Source organism: Pan paniscus, chromosome 2 (genome assembly GCF_029289425.2).
Source record: "Pan paniscus chromosome 2, NHGRI_mPanPan1-v2.0_pri, whole genome shotgun sequence".
Taxonomy (NCBI): Eukaryota; Metazoa; Chordata; class Mammalia; order Primates; family Hominidae; genus Pan; species Pan paniscus.
The window spans coordinates 121,028,533-121,041,566 of record NC_085926.1 but is presented as its reverse complement, the minus strand read 5'-3'; the positions used below and the strand labels follow the sequence as shown (position 1 = coordinate 121,041,566).

Genomic DNA, 13,034 nt, shown 5'->3' with positions numbered 1-13,034 from the left:
TTTTTTTTTTTTTTTTTGAGACAGAGTTTTGCTCTTGTAGCCCAAGCTGGAGTGTGATGGCACGATCTCGGCTCACCGCAACCTCCACCTCCTGGGTTCAAGTGATTCTCCTGCCTCAGCCTCCCAAGTAGCTGTGATTACAGGCATGCACCACCACACCCAGCTAATTTTGTATTTTTAGTAGAGATGGGGTTTCTCCATGTTGGTTAGGCTGGTCTTAAACTCCCGACCTCAGGTAATCCGCCTGCCTTGGCTTCCCAAAGTGCTGGGATTATAGGTGTGAGCCACTGTGCCCAGCCTGCACCCTGTACTTCTTAAGGGTCAGAGCAAAACACCCGTGGCCTGGGGCTCACTCCCATGCCCAAAACCTTCTTCAGATTCATCCTTACAAGAACCAAGGGATCCTCACCCAGTAAACAGTTGCTGAGTGAACAAGCATACCACTTCTCCCTGTCCAGCTTTCTCCTGAACAAACTTGTCTAGATGAAAAACCACACTAGGAGAATGGTGTCTCACATTTAAATTGTATTTCCTATTTTATAAAGAACTTTCATTTACCCGATCCTTATCACAGACCTGGAAAGAAGGCAGAACGCGTATCACTGTCCCATTTCACAGCTGAGGAAACAGTCAGAGTGACCGACTTGCCCGGTGTCACAGGGCTAGTGAGCAGCGCAGCTAACTAACTAGTTAGCAGTCAGCCCGGGCCCCCTCCTAAGCCCAAGGCTTTCTCCCTTATTCCACACACCTGCAAAGACACCTCAACACTGGAGCAGTTTCTTCTCTCACCCCAGATGCTCCCTGTTCCCCTCACCTGCCTTTTAAAGGGAAAAGCAGGGTGGCCTGTGCACTCCTGACCTTCCTGGTCACCCCAACCCCAAGCCCTGTCCCCATCCTAGCCACCAACCCTTCGTGGGCAGGGCAGGAAGTGGAGCTGGAAAGGATGAGAGATGGGTGCCTCAGCAGGGCCCATTTGAGGGAGGCAAGCTCTGGCTGGCTACCTGCTGTTTCACAGTGACAAGGATAAAGAAGGTAGCATGGCCCCGTGCCACCTACTCGCTCCTCGGCAGACAGCACCAGAAAGCAAAGTTCCCAGCACCACTTCTGCCCATCCCTGGGTGTGTCTCATTCACAGACCCACAGACACGGACTGGACACACTTAGGACAACTGCGAGAGCTGTCAACGCAGGGCTCTGTGGAGCTAACACGGGGGCTCCCCATGCCCTGATTACAGGCAAGTTTAGAAGTCTAGGAGCAGGAGTGAATGAACTGGAGGGCAGGAGCTGGGTTCTTGGAGATCTCCTTTTCTAACAGTGGTTCGTGACAGCTGCCACCTAGAGTGGCCTACATGGGCCACAGCCCAGAGTTCTGAACCTTGGGCTACTCCAGAAAGATTGCACCCTGACTCTAATTTCAAACTCACACCCAGATATTCCTGAGTCCAACTTAATCTACTTTGGCTCCATAATCCACCTACTTGTCCACACTATTTTAAAAGCTATCTAACATTTCAGTTTCTATTTCCTCTTACAGGAATAAATTCAACACAGCAAGGCAACTACATGGAATAGTCCATCCTTCTGTCTTAAGGTTAACTCTTTCAAGCTCCAAGGTGCTTCCCTGCCCCAGTTTTAATTTGAGCACATCGAAATTCACAGGATATTCTCATTGGCACTTTTATTGACTCTAGACATCATGTTTCCAAACTTGAGTCCTGAAGTTGAATCTCCATAGTCTGTCTTCACCCACTACTCCTGACCCCATTTCACTCAGGCACCCTGCGCTGCAAGTTTTCCAGGCCGCTCAGGGACAGCAGCAGGCCTTTCACCTCCACAGGCAGTTCTGGGGGCCCACTCCATAGGTGGCTGCCTGCAGGGAAAGCCAGGGCACTGTGAGCACGTGGTATTGTGCTCTGAGGTCTTTGCACCAAATGTGAACTCGACCGCCTCTGTGAAGCTTTTCTCAACCTTTCCAGGAAGAATGGAGGGGCTTTCCCTCCATGCATATAGTCTGTGTTTGTGGCACTATTCACCTGATATTGCAATCGCTGGGCTAAGTGTCTGCCTTCTCCTCACACACTGAGCTCCTTGAGGATGCAGTTATCCATCTGTGTATTCTCAAAGCACATAGTAAATGCCCGGTAATGTCTGTTACATGGACCCAGGTGGAGACAACAACTAAGTCAAAGCTCCTCTGCCCATTTCTGCCACCTACAAGCCTCATAAGAACTCCCTACAATAAGCCTCCATCAGCTTGGCAGAACTGCTGTCATCTTCAGATATGGAAATTCCAAAGTGCCTTGTCTTCATTTAATAGGCTTTTTACTTTGCCAGTCACACGGAGCACGGCTGGTCAAGGCAAGCACACTTTTGGACCAACTATGAACTAGAATTAACCAATGGCTAAGATCTCACCTACTGCCTGGTGAGCAACCTTTTCTGTTCAGTTAGTATCTGAATGAATCTGGAAGTATGAGGCCACACACACACACACACACACACACACACACACCCTCTACAGCACACACCACTTGGCTAAGACTTATTATCCTAGTTTCACTCAGTGCTTTGTCAAAATATGAATCTCCTTCAATGCTCTCTAATCACAGGCAGAACAAACTTGAGGTCATCAACTTATAAATCAGTTGTGTCCCAAAAATTCACTCGAAAAGTAACCATTTAGAACTCAGACTAAAGAGGAAGAGGATTACACTGGAGTGGGTGCCATAAAAGCTCGCTTAACCTGCAGGGTAGTAACAGGGCTTATGACTCAGGCAATAATAGCTACATTAAAGATTTAGAAGACCTTTATAGGCCTGGGCCCCCCTCAGAAGCCGAGGCATAGACAGCTTGACCCACTGATTCTACCTTTGCATGGTGGGCAGCAGAGGCGTCTAGTGGTAATGTCCTGGGTTGGGGGTAAAGCTCATGGTTCTTGCTGCAGACCCACCACCGGCAAACCCACTGGGTAACCTTGAAAATCACCTTGCCTCTCGGGGTATCAAGGCCACCCTCTATAAGACAGGAAGGCCCCCTCTGCCACTCACCTCCCTCTGGGTAGACAGAAGAAAGAAACACATGGAAATAGAAGAAAGTGAAAGCTCTACGGAAAAAGGGAAGAAATGGGGCTGGGCTGGGAAGAAAGGGGTGGAAAGCCAGACACCACTCTTCCAGTCCAGAGGTGACCTCGAAGCATCACTAGATGGAATCTTTCCATCGCATCCTCTCTCCCAGATTATTAATCAAGAGACAGTTCCTGTCCCCACCCATCAAAGCCCCAAGTGCCCCCCTGCCCAGCAGCCACCATGGCACATGGCCCCAGCACATACCCACAGTCCACCCAGCAGATGGTCCCTTGTCCTTTCACCACCTGGGCCACTGTGGACAGTAACCTGAGATGATTTTCAGCTGCCGCCTCTGTAAAAAAAAAACAAAAAATTAAACATCTGTGCCCAAGGGCACTGGGTCATGTCTGCTATCTTCCCTCAGGGGTGAGGAAGGATGGAGACCAATCCCAGAGGGGGTGGAGAAGTCCTGAGCACCAGGTAAAACACCCATCCCTGCATTCAACAGTGCCAGGGCCTGTGCTGCAAGAATGGTCCTGGCTCTTCTCAGAAACCCCTGATCCCACCATACTCAGGGGCCTTCCTCTTGGACACAGAACCCCCAAGTCGCCCTGCCTTAATCCACACCTCACACCTTACTATTCCAAGAATCTCTCAGCCAGATCCTCAAGGCCAGTAAAGTCTCCGACTCATGTCTTTCTGGGATAAATTTTGACAATTCCATAAACAATGACAATCCTATAACTAAAGCAGGGAATGATGTTGCTGACTCCACGTTCATCTGTCCTGATGCCCCACCTAGGAGCGGACGAGAGCTGGGATCAGATCCTTCCTTTACTTGTGCAGCACACGCTCATCTAGGAGCTCAGTACAACCTGATGATAAAATGAGGTCTATACGTGACACTAGGCTCTGATGGGCCAATGCCAAAGACACCTAAGCCACATTTAACAGCCCACTTCCCCAGAAGCCACGGGGCAAGAGCTGGTCCTGGTAGCACCTCCAGGGGTCAATTGCAGGAATGTGGACCATGCCTTCGGACAGGATGGAGTGATCACAAGAAAGGAAGACTTTCTCATTGGTGCAGGTGTCAATCCTGATGGGTCAGGGCAAGGCACCCGGATACTACTGTGGGAGGGCAGGGTCTTAGGGACAGAGCCTCTGTGGCCAGGATTTCAGCACTGCCAGCCTGCAATGATCCACTGCAAAGTGGCTGTGGCCAGTGTTTGATTCCTGTGGCCAGCAGGCTCCTGAGTCACGTTCTCCTAGGCGACACCTGTGAGCTCACTTGAAAGGCCTGCCAGACAAAGACTTGTGGGGAGAGCGATCTGCTGCTTTCTCCCGCCAAAAACCATATGATACATCCCCAAGCCAAGCAGAAATGATGTCTGAATTATGTGCCTCCGCAGATCGCCTTTTCTAGTGTGGATAATGGTAGCTGTTTGTGAATACAGAGCATGCTGAGCCTTTCACAGAAGCAAACAAAAGTATCGCTCAAGAGACATGCACGGAGTCACTCAGAGGAGGCACTCCCAGGAAACCACGGCCAGGGTGACAGGAGGAGGGCGAGCCACTGAAGTGGGGAAAGCCATTGTTCTACTGCTGGGACTGGGTTCTGGGAAGCAGGGGAGGGGGAGAAATAAACTACAGCAAGATGAAGTACCCCCTGCCCTAACCTGCATTTTAGCCATGGAAAGGGAGGCACTGCTTGGAAGGATGGGAGGGAGCAAAGAAAATCCAGTTTCTGCCCTGTTCAAAAGCCCCACTGAAGGTCACATGTCTCTCGTGCAGCAGGCCTGGGCAAGGAGGCAGGAAGTTAAAATAATTGCCCAGGCCCCATCAGGCAATGAAAGCAGGAGGTAGGCTGACAAGTGGGAAGCACCAGGGGCTCTACTCTCAATGGCTCAAGACAGGGTCGGGTGAGGGAAAGAGAGCTTAGGTGCTACCTCCTGCCCTGCAAGCGCCTGACAACAGGGCCCCACCTTTCCACTCTCTAACTTCCCATAATGATTTTCCGGCCTCAGCCCCAACCTGATCTCAAAGCCCTTCTGTCATTGCAGAATCAATACTCTCTTCCCATCCTCCATCAGAGAAAATGAGAGACAGCGGGGCATAGGGGACCAGCTCCCACCTGCTGCTGGAAGATCTCAAATGAGTCCGCTACTCCCAGCTTCCATTTCCTCATTTGTATACTGGATGTCCTCTGACAACCTGCACTGCCTCCCTCACAGCAAAGGAGCCAATGAGACTGTATTATGATGAGCTTTTATGATGGGATCTACCCTAGGGAAGGAATGGAGCGTGTCTATCACTGACAGTCCTCCTAGTTCCAACTCCGGGAGTATCCAAGGCAGCAAGCCACACGTTTTCAGGGCCCTATGCCCCAGGCCTCAAGAGGACACTGCTTCCCCTTTCCCTTGATTTCACCCCTATTCCTGACAGCAGAGGAATGCTAGTCACATGCTGGGCTCCCAACAATGCACTCGGGGCATGTGTGCCAGACCCTCAGAAGGGGAAGCAGCAGCCGCAAGTGGCAATGAACACATCCCACGTGCCAGGGATGCCTGGAGGATGCAGGCACGTCTGGAGCCTCTATCATCCCCCAGGTGCCAGTGAGTGCTAAGGCCGAGCTGCCGGGGAAAACTTTGCCCGGAACTGGCCAGCCACTGGCTGCTGCTTCTCCAGGGCCACAGAAAACTTGGCATCCTTAGAAGCAGCAAAAAACACTTAACTCTGCTGGAACAACTTCAACAGAGTCAGCGTTCACCCTCCCCCAAAGTCACTGCCAAGAGCCAAGCAAACCTCTCTCCATCTTCTATGTCCTTGCCAGCCTCAAGGTCAGAAGAGAGGCAGGCCGCTGCTCCTGCCTCCAAGAAATGCTGTGACCCAAGCTTAGAGCCCATTCCAAATTCAGTCTTGCATCTGACCCCAGAGCACGACAGATGGACTGGGCAGGGCCAGGGCTGCCAGCTGGGGTGAGTGCTTCCAAGCCTGGGACCCATTCAGCTGGCAACAGGCCGGCCTGGCCAGTTAATCAACAGCTCTGGTGAAGCATGCCCTGGCAGGGCTCGGCCCCATGCCTGTGCAGGAAGCCAGGACATCCATGACCAGTGCCCGCCACTGTGATCCTCTGTCCTACTTCACACACGCCCTCTCCCTCTTGAGGAGTGAGGGGCTCCAGAGGACTTTCCCAAGAAACACTCATAAAAAAGAAATGGAACCACCCCCTGGGATCAGAAAGTGGCAGAGCCAATGCCTCTGTGTGCCTCTGCCTCTGTCTTCTGAGGAAAGGTGACAAACCTCATGTCCCTTGGACCCTCCCTAAGTGGTTTTCATCCTAAGGTCTCCTGCCTCCCACTTCCACCCCACTCCTTCCCCTGAATCCCATCCTACCCCGATGGTTGACCTCAAGGCCAGGAAGGGACACTCACCAGATTTGGAGTAAAGCACCAGTACATTATTCCGGGTTCTGAGCAGTTTTTTCAAGTCCTTGGGGTCAGAGATTCTCTCAATGAGCGAGGAGACCTTTGCAGAGGACAGCCATGATGGCAGGACCACCTGGGGATCAAGGAGCCAACGACTGTGAGTTCCAGCTTCTGGCTGGGCCCCAGAAGAATCGGTGCCCATGGATGTGCTGCCTAGAGCTGCTTTACTTCCAGAGGATGAGGGCAAACCAACATATCTCATGCATCACACCTACTTTTTCACCTCTAGGGACACTCCCCAGCCCACTCCCAGTCTCCCTTCCCCTCCATGCACTTTTATAAGGCTGTATGGACTGCAGATATATACAGTCAGCCCTCTATCTCGCAGGTTCCGCATCCACAGATTTGACCAACCATGGATGGAAAACATTTGAAAAACATAAAAAATAACGGGATAACAGTAAAAAATAATACCAATAAAACCAATACAGTATAACAACTACTTACTTAGCATTTATATTGTATTTGGTATCATAAAAAATCTAGAGATGATTTAAAGTATACAGGAAGTCATGCATAGGTTAGATGCAAATACCATGCCATTTTATATAAAGGACTTGAGCATCCATGGGTTTTGGTATCCTGTGGAGGCAGGATGCTGGAACCAATCCCTCAAGGATACCAAGGGAGGTTTGTATAAACATTCTGCATTGTTACACATCAGTCGAGAGCCCCCTGGGAGGTCAATGTCTGTCCATATTCCTCATGTTACCCCAATGCCATATGCTGGGGCAAAGTAAAAACTCTATCCCATCTAGAAGCACCAAAGCATAAAATACTCAGAGAAATAAGATCATCCCTTAATGCTTAGGGTGGGAATGGATGGGTGAGAGGTTTTTAGCTTTTCTTACTCAGCCAAGTGATCTCAGGAGGTCAGTCAACAAGAAAAGAGCCAATTCTCCCCCAGAGAACCCTGGAAAACTTCGGGAACTGGAGGTATCAGGCACCTCTGCAGGCACAATGAAGGGTGGGCTAAAAGCAATGGGTGGGGGTTTATTAAAAGTGTGAATAAGGAGTAGACACAAAGCAGATCCCCTTGCCCAGATTGCACAGCTGGGCAACAGCCCCTTGCCCACCTGTCAGAAAGCAAGAGGGTTACTATATGGAGAGATTGAGTAAGAAAAGTTCCACTGGGAGATAACCCGGCAGAGGGTGGGAGGATGGCCCTCAGAAAAGACAGGGGGATTCAAAGAAAGTCTACAAACTGAACCTTGAGATCACTCATTCCTCCAAGCTCCCAGCCCCCAGCATCTCCCTTCCCTTCTCTGGAATGCCACCTGCCAGTCTTATTCCCCAGGCAACAGATTAGAGAATTTCCCTCTGGAGAAACTGAGGAGCATAAGAAAAACAACCTAAAGACAGTGATTTGGAGATCCTCAATTGAAACAGCTGGGTTCCTGCTCCAATCTCCACTGTGAGGCTCTCCCAGTAAACAAGCACTCTCCACTCCCTCCACACACTTACAGAGCTGCCAGTCAATGTGCTAGTGCCTTGCTCTTCAAAACAGACAGATAATCAAGGTTCACCGGTTACAAAAGACAGAGACCAGAACAAACCAATGGAAAGATGAAATGTAGAAGAAAAAGAAAATTAAAAGAACAGAAGAAAGCAAGAAAATTATTATTCTCAGATAAATAAAATGCTGCATCCATAAAATAAGAATAGAATGTTATGAAGAAAAATAAATACTCAGAGAATCATGAAAATCTCTTGGAAAGTAAAACTATCACAGAAATAATTAGGGTTGGAAGTAGAATTGAAAAAAAAAATCTCCTAGAAAATACAACAAAAAGATCAAGAAATAAAAAAGGACTTAAGAAAAATAAGAGAATGGACCCATTAAGCACAAGAACCAAATTAAAGAGACTCCAGAAAAAGAAAAAGAAAAAAAAAAAAGAGGAAAATCAATTATCAAAAAATTAATTTGAAGCCTGGCACAGCGTCTCATGCCTGCAGTTCCAACTACTCAGCAGGCTGAGGCAGGAGAATCACTCGAGCCCAGGAGTTCATGGCCAGCCTGGGCAACAGTGAGACTCAATCTCTAAAAAAGCAAATAAATTAAAATAATAGTTGAAGAAAATGTTCCAAAACTGAAGGATATGAGTCTTCAGTTGGCAGGGCCCAGCATCATGAATAAAAAGACTCTTACCAAAATACATCACTGAAAACTTTCAGAACACTGCTGACAAAGGGGAGACCCTAACCATTTCAAAGAAAAAAAAATACAACATACAAAAGATCAGGAGTCAGAATTGGCATAAGACTGTTCGTCAGCACACAAAAGACAATCAAGCATTGGCTTCACAATTCTCAAGGAAAATGATTTCTAACTGGAATTCTGTAACCAGCCAAACTATCAATCATGAAAATAGACTTGAACAGATGAAAATATCAGATGTATAACATTTACCACCAGTGCACCCTTTCTCAGAAAGATACTGGGACCCGTCTTCCACTACAACAAAAAATAAATGAAAAATTAGACATGGAAACTAGGAAACAAAGAATTCAATGAAAGAGAGAGGCAAAAGGATTACCACATTGATGGTGAAGAGAAATCCCAGGATGACAACTGTTCAACAGCCTGCAGAGCAACCAGACCAGAACAGAGCAAGGACGGAGCTCATGGAGGAACATGGTCAATAAAAAGGGGCAACCATAGCTTATTTGATATGCTTGGTCATACTGAGAGAAGTGTTAATTTCTGCCAGAAAAAATTTTTTTAAAAATAATCTGACCAAAATTACACAGCTAGTAAGTAGAGCCAGGATCTGAATCCCAATCTTTCTAATATGAGTCACGCCTTCTCAGCCTCCTGCCTCTTTGCAGCCAGAAGTCTTGGATTGAGTCTGAGCCTCATCACTCAATAGCTAAGATGCCTAGCCAATGTCACTCAACCTTTTACAGGCTTAGTGACTCCTGTCTGACATACAGATAATGATACTTCCCTCGTGGGATTGATATGAGGATGAAATGGGATAATTTATTGAACGTGTTTTATAAATCAGAAAGCACTCTGAGAGTATCAGTTACCATAATATATAACACAAACTTCCATCTCAGCAGAGAAGAAGACCGAAACATTACCATATTCTAGTGTTTCTAAATATAATCTGCCATTGGAATTCAAAGTTTCCCTCTTCCCAGAGTAAAGCCATCCAGGAGGAAGCCATGGAATGATTTCTCCCTCATCACACCCTGCAGAGCAGGGTAAAATGTCTGAGGACCCGCTGCCCTTATGCAGGCCACCTTAAGAGCTCACCAAAAAGTCTGCTAAACTTTATTATTATTACATGTTATCCTACTACTCCCAGGGAGCTAACGGACTTCAGACTGAAAACTCCACAGCTCAATGCACATGATTAAAGGGAAAAAAAATAATCTGTTGGAAAAACACATTGCCTCACTGCTGTTTTTAATCCTCAGATAATCTGACCATCGGAGAGCAACAACTGCTCTTGCCCAGGGCCTCAGGACTCTGACCTGTAGTCCAGCCCCTCCTGAGGCTGGTAGGCACCCACACTTCTGGAACTGGGGAGAAGGAAAGGGGAAGGCAGAAGGGAGGGTGAGCCCAGAGCTCATCTGCCCAGGCAGCGGTGTGTGCAGCTGAGCCACAGCGACAACAAAGTGTGTACAAGAGAAACCACTAGAGGCTGAGGCTCACAGCACACCCTCAGCTTCCTTCCCATAAAACCCAGTCCATCCTGCAGGTCATCTAACCGAGGGCCAATGAGATTAAAGAAACCACCTTCCAGCCAGTCAGCCAAGCCCCTCACCCAGCATTCGGAGTCACACAGTAGAGAAGTTAAGCCCAACCAGAAACGCGCTGAGCAAATTTACTTTGCTTAAAAACCATCACTGGGCATGACACTGGGGCTCAGACTGGGCATCACCCACAGCCAATCCGGTTTTGAAGCCTTATGAAGGATCCATCTCCTCCCTACCCTCACCCCCATCCCCAAGATTAAGAGCTCTGGAGGAGGGCAGGGCCCCCACACAAGGCCTGGCGCATTGAAAGCCCTCAGGAAATGTTTGACCAGTGTTATAAACATGACAAATTACACTGTTACCACACTCCTGGCCTTAGCAGAGGTCACCCACTATCAGTATGTGATGGGGTGAGTCCACAGCAGCCCTTGGGAGGCCCAGAAGGGTCGATGGAAGCCACACAGACCACAGGTCAGGGGGTGTCTGGGCTAGAGCATGGCAGAAGGCAGTGGGGGCAGGCTGGGCTCTTCAAAGCCTGCCCAAGGACCTGGCCTGGTGCAGGAAGAGAGTGGGAAGCATCATTGCCCAGTTAGCAGGGGAGTGAGAGGATGAACACGGTATATTGTACAGACTCATCTGGCCGTGACCTCAGACTGGGCAGCAGCCGGGGAGGCCGGAGGTGGAGGGCCCTGCTGGGTGGCTGCCCGCATGGAGAGACACAGATCAATGCAAAAGCCTCAGAGGGAAAAACAACAAAACCCAATGACTATTCATAGGTAAGTGAGAAAGAAAGAGTAAAAAAGTCTAAAATGACTCTTAGAATTCCAGGCTGGGAGGCTGCAACAACAGCCAAAGGTGGAAGAACGGAGAAGCAGCAGCAGAGGAGGCTTTTCTCTTACATTAAGGAAGATGATAATAGGCTCAGGTTTTGGACAGGTAGACAGTGAGGCATCAAATACAGGCCTCCTCCAGGTTGCAAGGTGAGCCACCAAGTAAATGAAGTCCCCATGGACCGGGCTCAGAGGGAGGAGACAGGAAACACCCTCAGTGAGGGAGGAGGCAGGACCAAGAGGGAGGTGGGGAGGGCTGCGTCCACAGAGACCAGGGAGGGGACACTTCTAAAGAAAAAAGAATGATCCACAGGCAGTCAGAGTGGGGAGGCTGGGACAGGGCCAAAGGCTGTGAAGTCCCTGGGAACACTGGAGAGAATGTCAGCAGTACACGTGGCGGAAGCTGGAAGCCAGGCTGCAGAAGAGAGAAAGTCTACCCAGCACAGGAGCTGCGGTGATAATGGGAAGGTGCAAGGAAGTGCCACAGGGTCAGAAGAAGGATAAGTTGTATCCCATGAAGATGGGGGCGTGCGGGCGTTAGTGGGCACAGGAGAAGCAGGATTTGCCTAGAGTGGCTGGATCTGAGAACGAGAGAGGAAAAATAATCAGGATAGGTTGATCAGGGAGAATCCAGGGAGATGGGGTCCAAAGAGCTAAGACACTAACTGGGCTTCTGAGAAGGGGAAGGATGAAAGGCCCCTCTGTGTCTGGCCTCAGACAGACCCTCACCCCAGCAAACAACCACAGACGCAGACAAGTGGGAGCGCTTTCCTCCCTCCCCATAAGCCCAAGGGGACTTTCCTCCTGCCACTTAACATTCTCCTTTCTCCTCCACTTCAGTCTATTTTAACCTTTCCAATGTGCACGCTCCTTCCTTTCCTTAAGATGCAGTCCCAGCAAGCCTCGGAGCACCTTGCCAAGAGCCTTACTGCAGACTTCATAAGTCACAACCCACAAACCTTGATAACAACAATAACTACAGCAACAATAACAACGTTAATGATGCAAAAACTATCTGTTCCTTTGTCAAGCCCTTGGGGGAAAGGGCAGGATTTGAGAAGTGCTTCCAAAGGCAGCCAGGGTTCCATGCCAGCCACGGCATTGTTCCTGGGCTTGGCAGGCTCTTTACATTCGAAGTCAATCGCTCTAGAGGTAGAGAAAAAAGATCCCCTTTGTTCACCATGCAAACTCCTTCTGACCTTCTCCAATAATTGCTTTCTTTCTGCTCACAACCCTCAGCTTTAACAGTATTTACATCAGGGCTGAGCTGCCCCCGCTGGCTGGGCTGAGACTCATAAAGCATCTCCCTGGTGCAGGGCAGAAAACTGCCGGGAAAAATGGCTTTCCCCTTTTCTGCTGCTGGGAAATAGAGGCCCCCAATGCCAGGTCCTGCCTATTATCAGCCAACCAGCACATCGCTGTCAGAGCACCAATGCCTCTAACCTCCAAACCCCCTCACAGAGCTTCACTGCACACCCCCCCCCCACCCCGAGCACCAGTTCCCTTCCACCACCCAATCCCTCCCCTGAGTACAGGCTCTCTTCAGAGCCCAACAGCACCAGAGTGCCGGGCACGGAGGTCCTCACTGCCCACCTCTGCCATGGCTGGAGGCAATGGGGTGGAGACTGAGTCCTTCCTCATCTTCCAGACCCCCTGCTGTGCTCTTGTAACAGGTGTCTGCTCATTCAGGGCTGGCCAGACAAACCACCATCCCACTTAGAAACCCACTCTCTTCTCCCTCTGCAGTCTTCCAGACACCACAGAAAGAGCACTGGCTCAGGAGTCAGACAGACCCGGGGGAAATCTAGGTGCCACCATTTATAGCAGGATGACCTCAGGCCTGTTACTAGACCTCTGAGTGTCAACTCCCCACCTACAAGGTGGAGAGGAGAATACCAATGCCCACCTTGCAGGGTGGCTCAGGACTGCATGAGGGGAGAGATGAC

General features: G+C 49.4%; 1 protein-coding gene across 1 annotated transcript in view; it reads right to left on the bottom strand.

The window, feature by feature from the left end:
- The window catches only part of PDIA5 (protein disulfide isomerase family A member 5), a 95,011-nt gene that overhangs the window by 66,207 nt on the left and 15,770 nt on the right, over positions 1–13,034 (bottom strand). The window contains exons 2-3 of the mRNA XM_003825208.5: positions 6,497–6,623; positions 3,330–3,417 (exon numbers count right to left, since the gene is read on the bottom strand). Coding sequence (XP_003825256.1) covers positions 3,330–3,417; positions 6,497–6,623 — 215 coding nt within the window. The remainder of the gene's footprint in view (positions 1–3,329; positions 3,418–6,496; positions 6,624–13,034) is intronic.